Source organism: Chelonia mydas, chromosome 11, assembly GCF_015237465.2.
Source record: "Chelonia mydas isolate rCheMyd1 chromosome 11, rCheMyd1.pri.v2, whole genome shotgun sequence".
NCBI classification, from domain to species: Eukaryota; Metazoa; Chordata; order Testudines; family Cheloniidae; genus Chelonia; species Chelonia mydas.
The window spans coordinates 37,514,602-37,534,128 of NC_051251.2; the positions used below are offsets into that span (position 1 = coordinate 37,514,602).

Below are 19,527 nucleotides of genomic sequence, written 5' to 3' on the forward strand. Positions count from 1 at the left end.
CAGCAAACCGACCTACTGGGGATGTAGCTTATACCAGCAAAACAGCTATTTTTCCGGTATAGCTTTTTTCAGTTCTCTTGGTATACTGGCAAGAGGCCTGCATCCATACTAGGGCTTTCAGCAGCATAGCTATGTCACAGTTAGAAGTGTGATTTCCTCCCTCCGCCCCCCTCCCCCCAATCCACTCCATATTTAAAACTTTTGCTGGCATAGCTATGTCAGGAGACCAGGCCTCAGCCTTCTTCATTTTAGTGCAGTTCAGGTGGAGAAATGGGGAATAAAAAGGGAAAGAATATGAGTAAAACTAGAGCCTGGTAAACCTTGAGAGAGAAGGGGTAAGTTATTTCTCCTTGGCAACACTTAGTTTCTGATTGTGGAAACTAAATAGCCAAAGAAACAACGCTGAATGTACATGATTTACAACCCTGATTAAAAATGGCATCTGTCACAGTTATCAGCAATTAGTGCGCAATATTAAAGGCGCTACTAGTTACAAGAGCAATGCAAAGCAAAACTACAGGAATTTTTGAGGTAAATGAATTCTAGCCCAAATCTCAAGGAACGATAATTGCAATTTTGGACCTGGCTTTTAGTTTCTGCAGGGTTGTTTGTTTGTTTTTTAAATATAAGAAACACAAGAATGAGTATTCTTGAACTGATTAGCAATAATAGCATCCAGATCAAAAAAAGCATACAGCCTTCCATTAGACATATTGTTACCATCAGTCATCTTTTCACCTTGCAAGATTCATAATGATCCGATCCACACAGTTGGGAGGAAAATTAAGTCAGCCACATTTTGATAGCAATTAATTGTTACATGCACAATCCCAGCACACACTGCCTGCATGTTTGGGGGAGGGGTGTTAAACCTTAAACCGAAGGGGAAGGCTTGCACCAATGAAATTAAGCCATAATCACAACAGCGGTAAGAGTATAGTGTATAGGAGAGTAGAGTGATGGGGAGGATGAAAAGAGGAGATGGGGACAAAATTAAAGCTATGCAGAGGGAGCAAAAGGAAATGAAGGCTTTCAAAAAGGAAATCAGCACGAGCCGCAGATGGGGAGATTTAACCGCCACCACCCCGGAAAGATGCAGACTAATCTGAACGGATAGAGCAAGACACAGGGTGCACCGTTACAGCCGGCGAGAGCAGAGATGAGGCAAGGCCAACGGCTAATTACAGCTCGCTGCTCACCACTGACTAACAGCGGGAACGATGCTTTGGGGCTCATCTCACGGCCCCGCAGAAGGGCTGGGGCAGCTGCCACTGCGCCCCCACCAGGAGCCGCCGCCGCCCGCTGCGCGTGGGGAGAGCGGGGCAGCCAGCCCCAGCCGGCGCCTCGGAAATAAAGTTTGCAGCCGCTGCAGTGCCGGGCGCGCCCGCCGCAGTGAGAGAAACCCGCGGAGAGCAAACGCCGGTAGGCCCCGCAGCCGGCTCCCGGCGCATCCCCCGTGCCCGGCGCAGCCCGGCCCGCCCGCGCGGCCCCCGCCCCACTGACCGATAACCTCCTGCAGCTCGTAGGCGTCCCTGCAGATGGGCCAGGCGGCGGGAGCGGCCGCCGGCGCGGGCTGCTGGAGGTGGACAGGCGAGTCGCTGGGCTCCGCCATGATGCTGCCGGAGCGCACAGACACCGCGCGACCTTCTCCAAACTTCCCTTCCAGCTGCACCTTTAACCCCCGCCCGCTCGCTCGCTCGCTGCTCACGCTCCCTCCCTGCGAGCCGCCAGCCGCACGGCGGGAGGGGGAGGAGGAGGCGGGGCGGGGAGCTGCGGCTACACGAGGCCAGCCCCGGGCATGGTCCCTCGCGCCGGGGTGTGAGGCGAGCCCTGAGCGCCGCCGAGCTGCGGGGAGAAGGGAGAGCTGGCGCGGCAGGGGGCCCGCTGGCAGCTAGCTGGGCACGCACCTGCCCGGGAGGGGGGTCGGGCGGAGGTGGATCTCCCCCTCCTTGGATGGGTAACTCTCCACCGACAGCCCCTCCACACCCGCCCCCCCCGCCGCTCTGGGGTGTCTGGCATCACTTGGCACAGCTTGAACTTGGGGCTGCTGCCCTGTGAGAGAGACTCCTCGAGCCTGTCCTGTAGGAAAACCTATGGGTGAAGCCGGGGTATAGAAATATATCCGTAGTTAAGGCTTATTTTTTTAAAAAGTGGTGCTAAGTTTTAGGAGGCATCACGGCTTTCTCCATTCCTTGCTCGGCTCATTACAGTTTTTTTGTATAGCCCTTCACTCACTCTGTGGCCATTTTCAGTCTTTTGAATTCTAGTTTAGTTCTGTTGGTCATCTGGGTAGTCTCAGTCAGTGATGTGGTAAGTGATGTGAGGCCATGGCAAGGATGTCATGGCTCATTTTCACTGTATAGGCCCCCGTCCAGCAAGTGGATCCGTTATAGATCAGTGGTTTTCAACCTGTGGTCTTCAGACACCTGAGGGATCTGCAGACTCTAAGGGGTCCGTGAAAGGTTGTCGTTACTATAGAATAGTGGTTTTCAACCTGTGGTCTGGGGACCCCTGGGGGCCTAAGATTTCCAAAGGGGTCCGTACCGCCATTTGAAAATATGTAGTGGTCTGCAAATGAAAAAAGGTTGAAAACCACTGTTATAGAGGAATCTTGTTTGTTGAGAGTCCCATTGAAGTCAGTGAGTTCCACAGGGGTTGCAAGGAGATAAAAAGCATCTATTAACCCCTGAAGACATACACACATGTTTAATATTAAGTATGTGAGTAGTCCCATTGACTTCAGGTGGATTATTCATGTTCTTAAATTTAAGAACATGCATTTATCTTTGCAGAGCTGGGGCCATTGTACCTTAACAAACAAAGGGCCAAATTCACTGCTGGTGTAAGTTGCATTGAGGTGAAGGGACCAGTGCCATGTTACACTAGTGTGTGAACTCTGTCTATATTGTCAATGAACTAGCAGGTTTCTGTGCAGTGCAGAGAGATAATTCCTTGGTTGAACAGAATTTAGATTAGTGCTAAGAGATTTTAAATGATTTTGTTGCTCTATAAAAGTTAGTAGTATAAGGCTTTTCCACTTTGTTTTTCATTATACAAGAACAAAGATGACTGCAGAAAAGCAAAGTCACTGTGTGAGTTATGGAACTCTGCTGCTTGTGATGTCAGCAACATGGATTTTAACTCTTTTTTTTCCTCTTTGTTGTACATTTCATAGCTCTAGTAAAAATGTTTACGTATTAAATAATTCCAGAAAATACAGATCCAGTTCTGCCCTCATGCCCATTCTTGGCCCTAAATGACTTGTATATATCACATTGTTTCAGATTAACAAATGTTATTAAAAAGCAAAATATACTTTCAAAGTTGTTTTTTTTTTAATTTCGGTTATTGCAGCTATGACTGAAAGATTTTTGAAGGTTATTCAAACTAAATTTGGAAAATTTTGTCTGAGTGGGGAGAGTTTCAGGGTCAATATGTCTATGCTGATGAGATCTAAAGATAACAGACTATTAGTTCCTACTAGTACTATGAAATATAGAGTAGCAAAGGTTAAAGCAATAATGGAAGAAAAAACAGAATTGGACCAAGTAATAAATGTGAACGTTGCTGTGTAACTTATTTAAGGAAGCAGTTTAGTTAGCAGGGGAAGATCACCTTGGAAAAGCATAGCAATTTGCTTGATTATTAAGTTATTTCTTTGTCACAAAAGTTCTGCTGGGAAATCTGAATGCTGAATAAAGGAGGAACCCCTAATTCTGACGTCTAGCACAAATTATACCTACACTTTGTAAATACTGAATCATGTTTGTGCATTGAAGGTTTTTTCTCTCATCCTTCTACCTGCCAATTAGGCTCAAGATGGATACCTGTTTCCGCAGTACAGAAAGAAAGCACTGTATATTTTTGCATTGCACTGATGCTCAAATGTCCTCTCTTAATTGACTTTTTAAAGAAATGTAATTAAAATATTTTAATATATACACATTAGAAATTATCTCCAACAAAATTAAAGGTTAGCAAAAATTGGAAGAGGAAATATGAAATTGTCATGCTAATACCACAATAATCAGGTTAATACCAAGACAACACAACTTGTTGTTAGTAAAGAAGATCTTCCTGCCAGCAATAGTCTAGGGGGAAAAAATAAGACCACAATGTTACAGAGCAATCAATCAGCACAGAAAAAATTAGTTACTTGCCACTCAGGGGAGAACAGCCAACTCCTCCATCTGTATTCAGATTTAAAAAAAAATAAAAAAATTATGAATTCTTGTGCGGCTGCTGCTGGTACAGTATCACTGTTTCTGTTGAAACAATGCTCAGTTTTACATCTGATGATGTTATAAGACTCTTTTTTCCCAAGGTGCATGACCTATCTCTAGGAACCTAGAGCTCATAAGGTTCCTGCCATTTTATGAGATTAGCAGCCTTCATGGAGAAAACCTTTCAGAGCAGGGATATTACGCACTATAGAACTTCTCAAAGGTGTGCCATGCATACTGGGGTATAACTCAAGGGGAAGCTCCAAAATCAGGCCAAATATGAAAGAGAGCAGCAAGGAGGCCTTCAAACTGTTGGGCTGCGCCACTTGATCAGCTGCCCTTGTTAAAGAGGTCTTCCCCTGAGGATGCATAGGAGAGAGGCCACACAGCATTGAAGACTTTACTAATTAGCTAAAGGGTGAAAGGAGACACTTCTCCCAGAAGATCCTTCAGACATTTAAAGAGGAAGAGGCCCCGCCAGCATATCTGCAAATGTGGGGAGGTGCCAGGAAGGGATCCAAGAAACTCATTTGGAACTACAGATTTATCTGATCTGAAGAAAGGATTAATTTTGAGGTACAGGTGAAGATTCAGGCTAGTTTTGTTTTTTTCTGAACTTGTTTTGGCCTTTCCTCTTGATAATGATGAGAATAAGTCCTTGTCAGTACTTGACATGCAATGATACAACCCTTCTAGACTACAAGGGGAAAAGAGTTAGGTCAACGCTGACTGCTTTTGAAAATCCCACGCTACATGTTTGGTATTGTTGTCTGTTGATTAATCAGCTTTGTTCTACGAATTTTTGTTCTAAGACCTATTTTACAGGTCACAGAGTTCATAGATGGGAAGAAATACTAGTACTTAGTTATATTTTTGTAAGGACTCATAGAATATGGCTGTTACTTCTGATCCATTAGTTGTATAATTGAAAGCATAGAACTATTATTATCTGAATACTGAACTTTATTATTGGAAGCCTAAATAAAAACCTAAATAAGTTATGGTAAATCAGACTCTAAGACATACATGGGAATTGTCCTACTGACTTCAGTGAGACTTCTCACTTAGATAAGAGCTTGCAGGACTGGGGCCATGCAGTTTAGGTGTAGTTACTAGTACTTACTAGTCTATATATGTTTACACTTTACCAAGTTAGAAGATAGAATATTCTTGACACCAAAATTACATTACAAAAGGATATAGTACACTGACAGAGCCATTGATTCTGCAAGGAATATTGTGTGAGCAGTCCACTGTGCCTGTGCAGAGCCTCAGTGAAATCAGTGTGAGACTCCTTGGGCACAGGGGTCTTACTTGTAGGATAAAGCTCATTGCGGATCCAGGGCCTTAGTGTGTGTGGTTTGCTATATCCAAGTTGGATCGGAATTTTCTACCTTGGCATTTAATGAATATATTTCTTTAGCTCAAACCATAGGCTTTTGTGTTCTTGGTACAGGAGATTCCAGGTTCAATCACTGTTGATGACTGTAGTGTGCACAATCAGTGTGCACAATCCTGTCGTTTGCTACACAAACATTCAAATTAGTCTTTAATTCTTTCCCTTCTCCACAGTGCCCCATACTCATATGGACTTTTGTGATAGAAACTATTCTTTGTGCTATTTCCAGTGGGTTGAATCACAACCATCAGTACATGATTTCTTTTAAAAAAACTAGTGACTTTAGTTCTTGTGAATGATGTCTAACAATCCTAGATACCAAGGCCAACATTTTAAAGAAATAAGGTCTCATTTTGGGTGACTTACTTTTTGAATACCCAGCTTGAGTTATCTAGTGTCTAATTTTCAGAGGTGCTGAGTAACTCCCATGTTCAATAGCTCTGTAAGTGAGGCATCAGGGCCCAGATCCTCAAAGGTAGTTGGGTTACTAAATACACTTGAGGAGCTGGGCCCTGGTGTCTCAAATTGGGCACCCAAAATAAGAGAGAACTTTTGACCAACTTTAGGCCTGTAGCCCTCCAGTTATCCACAGAGCAGGTACAAGACAGGAATCAATGGAGCAAACACCAATGGTAGCGTTTCCCAATCTTGTTCAGAAGGAAGCCTCACTAGGATAGCTGAGGGCTTGTCTACTCTTGAAACGCTACAGAGGTGCCACTGTAGCATTTCAGTGAAGACACTACCCTTGCTGAGGACGGGGGTTCTCCCACTGGCATTAGTAATCAACCTCCCAGAAAGGCGGTAGCTTGGTCGATGAAAGAATATTCTTCCATTGATTTAGCGCTATTTACACTGGGGTTAGGTCAGCTTAACTAGATTGCTCAGAGGTGTGGATTTTTCACACCCCTGAGCTTCGTATCTGGGTTGACCTAACTTTTTAGTATAGACCAGGCTTGAGTGACCATGTCCTTTCAGGTCTTGTCTCTCCATTGAAACTGCCCAGAAGGATACTAACTGTGGGTAACTTTCAGTCACTACCAAACCAGTCTAGATTTGTACCAGCAATGTAAAAGTGACAGAGTCAAGCTAGTACTTATCTCTTGGATAGCTCATAAATGCAAACTAATAATTACATATATTTCAAATGTTCTGAACTCTTAGTTGAGTAGATAGAGCTCCATAGATAGGTTTTGGAATATGTAAATCAATTGGTAAATCATGTATTGGTCGCAGTCTAATGCCTTGGATTGGAATTTGCAGGAATCAGGAGCTCTATCAGAATAATTTTGGATGAATTTGGGACATAATCACAATGGGGAAAAAAACAATGGACTGAAGATTTATTTTGTTGTGTGTATTCTGATTTAGTTATCGTTAAAGTGATTTGGTCTGAATACTAGGCATTTTAGGAGGACTGAACATTTTGTGGCTGTGTGTCAAGGAATCTGGGCTCTCTCAGGATTTCCATCTGTAAGAATCTATCCAGGAAATTACATGGTCCTGTGGTGGGGTGTGCAACCTGGGCAACATGGGATTAATGATGGAATTTGGGTTCAGGTGGCCCTGCCCCGTCTCCTGCGAGAGACGGCAGAATTGGAGGGAGGTGCTTAAAAAGAAGAAATCCAGCTCAGCTGATGGTAGAGCAGGGAGGAGAGCACAAGTTCAGTCCTGGAGAGAAGGCTAGTTGAAGGCAGGAGCTCCTTAGATGACTGCTGTCTGATTGTCCTCCCTGAAGGGAGGGTGTGCGGGTCTGATGCTGATTCACTTTAGGAATTGACTTTTCCTTTCTGTTTACTTGTTAACTCACTTTAGGGCTTCACCCCAATGAGAGCTTTAAAACAGATTTGGGATGATTCCTTTGTGATGCTGACAGACAAGGTGCCAGCTCATGCTGAAGCCCCCGGTCAATTCACTTGTGTATTAATATAGATCAAAGTAATTGTTAAACGTATGAGTGTATGTGGTGTTTAAACTTCATGAAAACGAATGGGATGTTACTTGCATTGTTTTTATTTATCGGTATCCTGTTATAATGCAATAGCAAACATTTACCTTGTAAATACCCCTGTAACTAAATAACCCATCAGACAAGGAAGAAGCCTTGTGGAATGTGAATGAAGATCTGTAATAGAAAAGCGCTAATTTCAAAGCAAGTGGTCATTGTGTGTGATGATCTGAGGTTAAAGACGTACTGCCTGTCATCAAAGGAAAAGCCCACATGGGTAGTGACCCTGTCAGCTTGTTTTCTGTGAGACGAAGCTATAAGTATGGATTTAGGGAAAGATTCTCTATCTCTGGACTGTTTGGATTCTAACAGAGTGGAATAACTGAACTAGAACACTGAGATCCCCAGAGTTATTCCAGGTAGCCCTGAGAGACTTTTGGAAAACTGGCCAATTACTACATCTCTGTTACCATTTTGAATTATAGACTGTGACTCAGCTGTACATATATTTAACCTTTTTTAACCTCTGAGTAACTCTCATTCTTTTTTCTTAGCTAATAAACCTTTAGTTAGTTTACTGTAGAATTGGCTAACAGCATTGTCTTTCGTATAAGATCTAGAGTACCAGTTGATCTGGGGTAAGTGACTGGTCTCTTGGAGCAACCTGGTGTGATGTAATCTTTGGTGTAAGTGACTGTTTATCACGAAATCCAGTTAGTCTGCATGGCAAGATAGACCAGAGAGTCTGAAGATACTGTCTGTGACTCTATGGTAAGACTGGTATGATGATCCAGGAGTTAACATTAGTGACTGGGTTGGTAAAATCTAATTATAGAACACACCACCAATTTCGGGTGTCTGCCTGTTTACTGACAGTATGTCTTGAAGTAGGCATTCACAGCTGTGAGCCACTCCAGCCATCATGACATCCTTTGTGTTAATTCCTCTTTTGTTTCCTTCTCAGACAGTCCACCCCTTCTGGGCTATGTGTCCCCAGCTGGAGGTCTGAGCATCTTCAGCTGGGAACTGGGAAAATTACCTGCACGCTGCAGATCAATGACCTGGATGAGTGGGGGGCACCTTGCTCCGAGTGTAGGGAAAGGCCTGGGGAAGGAACTCTACTGATAGCCCCCCTTAACTGTAGTAGCTGAATTAATTTATCCTCTTAATACTCTTGTGAGTGTTGGAAAGTGTTTTTATTCCCATTTTACAAATGGGAAACTGATGCACAGAGAAATGAAAGGATCAATATTTGTAAAGTGAGTTGAGATCTCTGGACTAAAAATAAGTTAACATGGAATACAGTATTAAGATTTTTTTATTGTTGAAGTCATTTAAATTGTTATAATATGTGCATATGCCACCTAGATAATTTGTCTATAGGAGACAAACCCCAAAGGAAAGATACAGATATAAAAACTGAATATATGTAGATTATATATCTAAAGATTATTTTGTGATGATGTTTAGCATTGCTGAACTACTGAGTGGAAGACCAGGGGCTGGACATGTGTGCTCTCTGGGAGACCAAATATGGAAATAAAAATTTATTTCCTTTATTTCTGGCTTCCCTTTCAGACTGTGGTGATTTACAAATAAAAGGTACTACAGTCCAGCGGCACTGGCCAGATTTCTCCTGATGTAGTTTAACAATATCCTCCGCTAAATTCAACATTATAAACAACTCAGAGTCTCATCTCCCAGGGCAGGCTGCCCTGCCTTCTAGGCCATAAGAGCTTCTTCACATAGCTCATACTGTCAGAGGGAAGAGTGTTGTTAACTGACTGGTTTAAGGTTAAGGAAACTGCCTGCCTTGACTAGTAGAGGACCTGTCGCTGCAAGGTGCTGAGCACTACCAGTTCCCAGGGCCTTCCTTTGAGGAAGGTGTGTAGTTGAACTGAGGGAGCTTTATACCAGCTAGGATCAATTCTGAATCCATTGAAGATAAGCCCTGACATGTGAAAGGGAAGAGCTCCCACTCAACTGCTTTACAGGTTTCTGCTTTTAGGATCACATAAGATTCAGGTAGAATTTGGAGCAAAATAGGGATTTAACATAATCCCCCTAGGAACAGAAGCTGGCCACCTAGGTAACCTATGGCAGGCTGTAAATGTTGCTCCATTGCTTACACAGACAAAGTATGTTTGCCTTGAGGTAGCAATCAGGTATAGGGAAATGATGGTCCAGTGGTTAGAGTAGGGCTTAAACTTAAGCAGTCTGAGTTCAATTCCCTGCTCTGCCCCAGACTTCCTGTGTGACCTTGGCCAACTCACTTAGGCCCACACCCTCAAAAGGAGAGAGGGGCTTTTAGTATCTAAAACCACTTGAAATGTCATTTTAATGTAAATTGTGGGAGTTAGGATGCCATAAGATTTAGGTGGGAGTGAGGCACCTAAATACCTAAAGATCTGGGTCTTGGTCTCTGAGTGGGATTCACCAGGGGGATTTGGGGATCTAAAGTACCAGTTAGGTACTTAAGTCCAATATTTACACACCATTGTCATTCACAAAACCCTCACTCAGCTGCTGCCTAATCTTGTAGATGCCCAGTCCCTAGGACCTACATTTCTACCTTTAATGTCCCCGAGGTGCCTCAATTTCAGTAGCTGGGCATGTGAGCAGCTGTCTAAATCCTACCACCACCCATCAGCCTGGCACCTAACTCAGACCTAAGACCCAGTGGAATTCACAAATGAGGGGTTTTCCTACCTAATTTGCCTTTGGGGCCAGGCGCTGAGTACACTTAAACTTCCACAAAGGATACCAGTGGTGCTGCTCTTGTAAGCTTTAGTGAAGTGGTTAGCATACTGAGCTAGGATATGGAAGACCCACGTTCTAATCCACAGTTTGCCTGATGTGGAACAGGGACTTGAATTTAGGTCTGCTATCTCCTCTGAGAGTGCCTGAACCACTGGGCTGAGGGTATTCTGGGGTGGGGCTCCTGTGATCTCTCCTGTTGAAGCAGTGCTGTTATGTATAAATAATTAAATATTCTTTGGGTGAGACAGCGTGAGAATGATTCTCTATCCCGATGGTCAAGGCACTCCTGAGGGAAGAGCCAGGTTCCAGTCCTTATGCTGTAATGAATAGCTAATTATTTATACACAAGGGAACAACTTCAAGAGGAGATACTGAGATAGCTCTGCCTCAGAATACTCCATGGGCTAGTGGCTGGACCGCTCTGCTGGGAAGTAGGAGATCCAAGTTCAAATCTCTTCTCCACATCAGGCAGATTGGGGATTTGAACACAGAGCTCCTACTTCCAAAGTGAATGTGCTAAGCCTTAGCTATGGATAGGATATAAGAGAAATTAACCTGGTTTAGGCACTGTGACAGGGGTCCCAGTGGGGGCCGGCTGAGGTCACTCAATTAGGGTGAATGGCAAAGAATGGGGCAGATAGTCCCCAAACCTGGTGGATATTTTCAATACTTAGACTTACCAAGACATCATAAAACAGCTTCTTTATTACCCACTGGTTGCCCAGAAGCCAACAACACAGTTCCCTGGAAGTAACTGATCCCCAAGCCTCCATCCAGGTACCCAAGTCATGATGAAGATTTCTGAAAATCTTATTTCATCATATAAAAGAAAAAGTTCTACCAGTCCCAAAGGATTGGACACATTATCTCCCAGGTTATTGAATATTCCAGATCTTACCCAAATACATGCTAACACCAATTATTATTAACTAAACTAAAATTTATTAAAAACAAAAGAGAGAGTATGGTTAAAAGATCAATATACATACAGACATGAGTTCAGTTCTTGAGGTTCAGATACATAGCAGAGATGGTGAGCTTTGTAGTTCCAAAGAGTTTTTAGAATTTTGTCCATAGGTTATAGTTCAGTGTCCAATATCATATTCAGGGTGTTTCCAGCTGAACTGGCACTTCAATCTTATGACTCAAACTTCCCCTGATGAAGCTTAAGCAGATCTGAGATAACAGGATCAGGACCCAAGGATCTTTTATACAATTTCAAGCCTTCGTTGACAAGTTGGAGTCCCTCGGGGAACAATAGGTCCTCATTTCCTAAGTATCATTGTTAATTATTCACATAGATTAACATAAGGCAATTGCCTGTTTTTCTACTATTCACAGGTGATTTGCTATACATTTCAAGGAGAGAGGAATACAGGGATATCCTGTGTTTACAATTCATTTAAATGCTAGGATGTTCTTTTGATCTCTGAATTAACAGAATACAGCATAGACAATGACTGTTGATTACATTGTTGACCACTACCCATATATATGTAAAAACACAAACATTGTCTCCCCGTATGTCTTTAAGGGTTGCAGGATGTTTAGCCTTTCTGGCCATGCGTCACAACCCTAGGAGAAGATTCATGGCTTTGAATTTCAAGCGGAGATGGACACCTCCCTTGTGCCCAGAGTTGGGCACCTAAATCCCTTTGAAAGGTGGGTTTAAGCCACACCCATCTCATCAGCATTTCCTGTTGGCTAGCTTGTGTGGCTCCCCACTCAGTGTGCTGGCTCTTGTGAATCCCTGTTTTTGGTACATAACTCTCCCTATGCATTGTATAGGGGGCTTGGGCACCTAATTCAGAGTTGAGAATTCCACTAGGCAGCAGAACATGTAAAAGCTAGGCACTTCAATGCTGAGCATTGCTTTGCCTAAAATCCCCTCATGAATCCCACCCTCTGTGTCTCAGTTCCTCAGGATACCTCACAGTGGAGCTGTGAGGATAAATACATTAATGATTGTGAGGTGCTTAAATATTACGGTAATGGGGGCCAAACAATATACCTGTGATAGAAAGATTAAACACTTGTGAGTGGAAGTCCCCATTAGGTCCCAAAGAGCTTTGGCATTGCTTTTCAGGCACTTTAAACTATTTGGACAGTGTTTTCCTTTAAACATAGTTATTTTTATTATTAAATAAGCATTAATTTCACCCTCTTACAGAAACAAATGGGAATACATCAACAATGACCACTAAATGAAGAGCCATACAGCAGTAGAGTTGTTTACATACCTATTTGTGTAATGAGTAGTAAGCTTCACACATGTGTAAATAGTGTATTCATCATTTGCATGTCATAAAATGGCTCCTTTGCAGTTTCTCCAATGGAGACAGGTATCAAATAGTAAATGAATGGGTGACACTTATTAGTATTATTTTATTTATGTTATCCTGGGAATGTTGGGATTAAGAAAATAAAGGGAAAGATTTTTTTAAACGTATTTAATTCATATACTCTAAGACAGTGGTTCTCAAACTTTTGTACTGGTGACCTCTTTCACATAGCCTCTGAGTGTGACCCCCCCTTATAAATTAAGAACACTTTTTTATATATTTAACACCGTTATAAATGCTGGAGGGAAAGCAGGGTTTGGGGTGGAGGCTGACAGCTCGTGACCCCCGATGTAATAACCTCGCGACCCCTTGAGGGGTCCCAACCCCCAGTTTGAGAACCCCTGCTCTAAGAAATATTACCATCGCTTGTTTCAGCTGTAGTTACCAACGTTTACAAAACAATTACCTAAAATGAAAAATCAACTTTGCGTGATTAGATTTGTTTTTCTGCTTAACCATGAGCTATAAATGCTATTAAATAGTTTTATTCTAAATGATATTATTTCTGATTTGTATAGTGTTAAATTCCATTAACTATTTCTTTACCCAAAGGTAAGATCTACTGAGACAATAATACTGTAAATGGAGTTTGGGATTCAGGACAGATTTTGTCATTGCTATCAATATAATAATTCCCTGTAAGACCAGTAAAGCTCTAAGACAAGACAATCTACCCAGAGAGAGAAGGTCAGAAGCTGCTACCCTCTGCCACTTATATCACCTATAGCTCACAGACAGATTGCCTGCTGCCAGAGCACCCATTGAATGTCTGAAACCAAAATGTCTCTATAGGAAATGAATAAGAAGTAAGGTCCCCACCCTGGGAAGATAGTAACACAGGTGTTAAAATATGGTGCTCAGATTTAAGAAAAATACCTTAAGTATCTCAGATGAACACTATAAAGTATAGTTTCAGAGTAGCAGCTGTGTTAGTCTGTATCCGCAAAAAGAAAAGGAGTACTTGTGGCACCTTAGAGACTAACAAATGTATTTGAGCATAAGCTTTCGTGAGCACAGCTCACTTCATCGGATGCATGCAGTGGAAAATACAGTGGGGAGATTTTATATACACAGAGAACATGAAACAATGGGTGTTACCATACACATTGTAACAAGAGTGATTAGGTAAGGTGAGCTATTACCAGCAGAAGAGGGGGGGGAAAAAAACCCTTTTGTAGTGATAATCAAGGTGGGCCATTTCCAGCAGTTGACAAGAACGTCTGAGGAACAGTGGGGGGGTGGGGGGGGGCGAATAAACATGGGGAAATAGTTTTACTTTGTGTAATGACACATCCACTCCCAGTCTTTATTCAAGCCTAATGTAATTGTGTCCAGTTTGCAAATTAATTCCAATTCAGGAGTCTCTCATTGGAGTCTGTTTTTGAAGTTTTTTTTGTTGAAGAATTGCCACTTTTAGGTCTGTAATCGAGTGACCAGAGAGATTGAAGTGTTCTCCGACTGGTTTTTGAATGTTATAATTCTTGACGTCTGATTTGTGTCCATTTATTCTTTTACGGAGAGACTGTCCGGTTTGGCCAATGTACATGGCAGAGGGGCATTGCTGGCACATGATGGCATATATCACATTGGTATATGTGCAGGTGAACGAGACTCTGATAGTATGGCTGATGTGATTAGGCCCTATGATGGTGTCCCCTGAATAGATACATGGACACAGCTGGCAACGGGCTTTGTTGCAAGGATAGGTTCCTGGATTAGTGTTTTTGTTGTGTGGTGTGTGATTGCTGGTGAGTATATGCTTCAGACTGGGGGGCTGTCTGTAAGCAAGGACTGGCCTGTCTCCCAAGATCTGTGAGAGTGAGGGGTCGTCCTTCAGGATAGGTTGTAGATCCTTGATGATGCGCTAGAGAGGTCTTAGTTGTAACTAGGCTGTTCACTGATTCCTCAAATCTCCTTTTAAATGCATTATTCAAAGCCTCCAAATATTGATTCTAAAATTCAATTTTTGTGCTTCATTAACAGGACAAGTTTCAGAGTAGCAGCCGTGTTAGTCTGTATTCGCAAAAAGAACAGGAGTACTTGTGGCACCTTAGAGACTAACAAATTTATTTGAGCGTAAGCTTTCGTGAGCTACAGCTCACTTCATCGGATGCTCAAATAAATTTAGTTAGTTTCTAAGGTGCCACAAGTACTCCTTTTTCTTTTTATTAACAGGACAATTTCAAGTGATTTAGATTCAAAATGTAGGTTTTGTATTTTTTTTTTTTTTAATATTGGAAAGAAGGAGGCTCCGACCCTAGTAAACAGAATTATTTTCAGAAGCGGTTCTTTTGTTTGTTTTTACATTTTAATGATTTTTGTAAAATCAGCTCATCCCGACAGTGATGGAAACCTAAACATATCAATTGGCACTTTTTTAATTCATGAGAACCAGAAAGTGAAACAAATTGGTTCTTGTCTACACTTAAAGTTTTGCTGATAGAGCTGTGTTGTTTAAAAAAAAAAAAAAACCACCTGTACCAACATAGCTATGCCAGTAAAAGCCCTAGTGTAGATGCAGTTGTACGAGGATAACTTATGCCAGTTGCGGGAATCGGCTTAAGGGTATGTCTCACTACAGCAGCACAGCTATGGCAGTGGAGCTGGGCCACTGTAGTACCATAGTGTAGATACTTCATACATCAATGGAAGGGGTTCTTCTCAGTGTTGTTAGTCCACCTCTTTGAGAGGTGGCAGCTAGGTGGCCCTAATACTGAGGGTTGAGGGGAGGCCAGATTTTTTCTGTTCTACTTTTTCAAAGGCAAGGAATGGATTCCCAGTTCTTTCTTAATGGGGCAAGGGGGAATATTTATTTTAACATCAGTATTTCTAAAACTTTTACCAAACTTCAGTGTGTAGAGTTCTCTTCCTGCTTTTTCCAATAAACAGACTTCTGGAATTATGGATGACCATTTCATTGCTGCTTGGAACATAGTAAAATATTTAAGACTCATAATATTTAAAAGACATACAGTATGTCTTCTGCTGTAATAAACACTACAATTGAAAATAAATGGAACTTAATAGAAAAGGCTTCTGTTCACGCTAAATGTGTTTATATTTATTGATGCACTGACAGTTCATTGTATGAATGATATAAAGTATTGAATAATTAAAAAGTGGTGTACGTAGAGCAATTAGAAAAAAGAAAGCCACCTTTTATATTCAAATGCTGTCCTCTAGGTGCTATAAATCAAATGACAAACAGACTTTTTGTAGAAAGAACTGAATTATATTTTTAATTAGGGTCTGTGAGCCTGAGCTACAAACTAAAAGTCATAAACTACCCTAGACTCACAACAGATCTCCCACTGCTATCAACAGAATTATAAACTTTTAAAATTAGTATTTACATGCCTATTATAGTAGTCATCTTCAAAGCACTTTAAAAACACTAGCAACTTACTTCTCATAGTACCCCCACTCCTTTGAGGCATTATGATTAGAGATGGTCAAAAAACAAGGTAATGGTGGGAGGGAATCTAACCAAATTTAGCGGGGGGCTTGAGAAAACATACGGAAAGGGGTGTGGGATATAACAATACAAGCCAAGTGGGCATGATGATGATAGGCACATGACTATTTTATCCCTGTGTTCCAGAACAGGCTACATGTGCAGGATGGGGGAGAAAGAGAATCAATCTATGCAGTAAATTCTACATTAATTCCTTTTTACAGGTACATAAAATACTTTTAATAAAAATAAATATAGCACTGAAGGTTTCTTTCTCAGTCACAGTCACTTTTTTATTTTTTAATTGAAAGCTCAAATTCTGCAGAGTTGTAAACTGACATGGGGGCCAGACGAATACATCAAGCAAGCTGCCTTCAGCCCTTGGACCTGCAATCTGACATGCATGCTATAAATCAGGGAAGTAACTCGTATTGATTTGTATTAGCACTGCTGACATTTCTCTCAGCAAGTTTCAGGTGACATTTCCCCTCCTTTGACAAATTACAAATTCATGTGTTTTGTAAGGACAAACTGAAAGATCTTTTACTTTCAAATGAATAATTTCATAATAAAAAAAGATCTGTTTATGCTTTCTGGGGCTTTGGATATTTTAATCTCATATTACAAGAGATACTAGATTGACTGGCCTGAAGCCACTCAGTTCAGGCAGTGCGGGTTTCCTCCTTGTCCAGTCAAAATGCCTCAACCCTGACCAGCAAGCACCACATCTAAAATGAGAGGGCACAACAATCTCCATGCCTTGCTAGTCCTTGGCCTCTGCTGAGACTGCCAAACAAGTCGTTTCATGCCAATTGTGGGGATTTGTACTGTCTGCCAGATACTGGATCAAGTCAACACATTTCACAGAGGCTATAAAACATCCATCAAATGGAGAGAACCTTCAATCTGCCAACCAGAGCTGGGTACAGACAGATCTCAGAGGATAATGGCTCCACGTATCTTACAATTCCCCAGTACAGTTAACCTATAAACCTAGGAATGGGCTATTTTTTTTTTTCATTTTGTTTCTGTCCCTGTTGTTATGCTGTATTCATTACTGGGGTATCTAAGCACCTTACAAAACTGTGTGAGTGGTGTACACAGAGACCTGATTTTCTGCTTCTAACCCTCTGTCCAGAGACTGGTAGGTTTCATTAGAACTTAATTTCTCTCGTCTTATCCTTCAGTTAATCTTCCTTGATCTCTTCCGGACAGGAAATGTAGTGTTTGGGTTTGGTTTTGTTTTTTAGGGGAATCATCAGATAGGTATGTGTGTGCCTTAGGGTTACCACCTTTGAAATGCAAAAAACCCAGCATCCCCCTGCCCCAAGACAAGCCCTCCGCAATCACAACAGAAGGCAACTTCGCAACCCACCCCTCCAACAGCCACTTATAGTATCTAGAGATCTATCACATATAGATAAGATTGATAACATCGCACATCTCACTCTCACATGACTCAAACCCCACTCTCACACGCATGGTGCGTTTGTGTGTTGGTGGGAAGACAACTGCTGTGTTTTCAACACTTTTGATCTTTTATCGCTTAAACTGTGGAAGTGGGAACACTGCAGCATCTTTAACTGGACACAGAAACTTTTAACATTAGATTTCACAGTGTATTGTGATAATAATGCAAATCTTTAGACCCACATACAAAACACTGTCAGATTAAATTATTTTTGTGTCAACTGACAAATCTATTTAAAAAAACAAATGACCAGGCTAATCAAATACCAGCCTGGGCACATGGGTGTGTTATAGGAAGGGTATGTCTTGCATTTGTCTTAAATGTCAGGTTAATTGTCCTCTGTAGATCCATCAGAGAGGGGTCCCACAGTTGCAGCCATCCATTGGTCTTGCTCTGTCAGTTGAGAATTTCATCTTCCTGGAGGATAGAGACTGCCTTTGGAGACTGTGGTCACAGAGGAAGAGTCAGTTTTGAGACAGCTCAGTCTCCGCCTACTGAGATCTTGGAAGGTCTAGAGTAGGACTTTGAAGATGTTCTAATATTTGATAGACAGCTGATGTAGTTGTTTGGTGTAAATAAACTTGATTTTCCTACTAGCTCATCTTTTAGTCCTTTACAGTAGTCAAAGAGTCACCAAAATACAGTGATCATCTGGGAAATTATATTGAAGTTTAAAAAAAAAATACATCTCTGATACTAGGATCCAGGGATTTATCAAACCACAGTTGGACCTTCTTTTTCCTGATCCTGAAAAACAATCTGACTAGACAAGATGAGGAGACGGAACCCAACAACATCACAGTTTCCATGACTGTATCCTAAAATGTTAATCTATCTTTTGTTTTCACCTTTTGTGTGCATTTGTCATTAGAAGAAACAGAATTAGAGTTTAACAGAACCTGACCACTCAGAGCTACCACAAAAAACATTATCGCACCTCACCAAGGACATTGGCTCCACCAGAGTTTATTTATCCCTCTCAAAATATGGCAGAGGATGAGAACAAAGCCTTTTGTTTAAAATGTATGTTAATATATTTTCCCCCTGGGGTAATACTCTCAAATCTAGAATTTGCATTAAGGCCTCAATCCTGCCCCCGACTGTTTGCAAGGCCTGAAAGGCTGTGGAACTGAGGCAGTTCTGTTGCACAGTGGGGGAAGGTCTCCCCAGAAGGATCTATTACTTCCCTCATGCTGCAGAGGCTATATCCATGTAAGCCAGTGATGAGCTGCCAAAATCTTAACAACCAGTTCCCTCCTCACCCCACAAGGGGGTCGTGGCCCACCCGCGCCCCGCAGAGACTCCTGCCCCATCCAACACCCCGCATGCCTTGACATCCGCCCCCTCCCCCCCCAGACCCGTGCCAAATCCACCCCTGAATGCCCCCAGAACTGGGTAGGAGGGTCACATGGGCCACCGTAGTGGGTGCCCACCCCGCCCCTAAGAGCCAGAGAGACCTGCTGGGGGTGAGGTGGGAAGTCCCGGAGATGCTTACCTGGGGCAGCTCCCAGGAAGCATCCGGCAGGTCCCGCTGGCTCCTAGGGGTGGGGCAGCATAGCTGGGGGGGAGCAGGGGGAGCGGCCGCTCCCCCCACTGATTACATCAAAAGTGGCGCCTTAGGCACCGACTCCATGGGTGCTCCAGGGCTGGAGCACCCACAGGGAAAATTTGGTGGGTGCAGAGCCCCCACCGACAGCTCCCCACCCCGTGCTCAGCCCCAGCTCACCTCCGCTCTGCTCCGCCTCCTCCCCTGAATGAGCCACTGCACTCTGCTTCTCCGCCCCCTTCCCCCGGGGAGGGCTGAGAAGCAGGCAGCGGCTTTGCGCTCAGGCCCAGGAAGGCAGAGGTGAGCTGGGGCGGGGAGCGGTTCCCCTGCGCTCCTTCCCGTGCCCCCCCTCCCCCGGGTTACATGCTGTGGCGTGGGCGGCCCTCC

At 42.7% G+C, this 19,527-nt stretch overlaps 1 protein-coding gene and 1 long non-coding RNA gene across 5 annotated transcripts in view; one reads left to right on the plus strand and one right to left on the minus strand.

Moving 5' to 3' along the window:
- The window catches only part of STK39 (serine/threonine kinase 39), a 199,810-nt gene extending 197,889 nt beyond the window's left edge, over positions 1-1,921 (minus strand). Inside the window, exon 1 of one of the 4 annotated variants that reach the window (XM_037912485.2) lies at positions 1,504-1,921. In XM_037912485.2, coding sequence (XP_037768413.1) covers positions 1,504-1,612 — 109 coding nt within the window. In that variant the 5' untranslated portion in view covers positions 1,613-1,921. Of the gene's footprint in view, positions 1-1,199; positions 1,309-1,503 lie in introns of those variants that run through there. The other 3 variants (XM_043525521.1, XM_043525522.1, XM_043525523.1) reach the window with 3 other exon arrangements.
- On the plus strand, positions 1,281-19,112 carry LOC119567348. The gene is made up of 3 exons (XR_005227330.2): positions 1,281-1,422; positions 16,271-16,347; positions 16,435-19,112. It is a non-coding gene; the product is annotated as an uncharacterized LOC119567348 (long non-coding RNA).
- Positions 19,113-19,527: the final 415 nt, after the last annotated feature.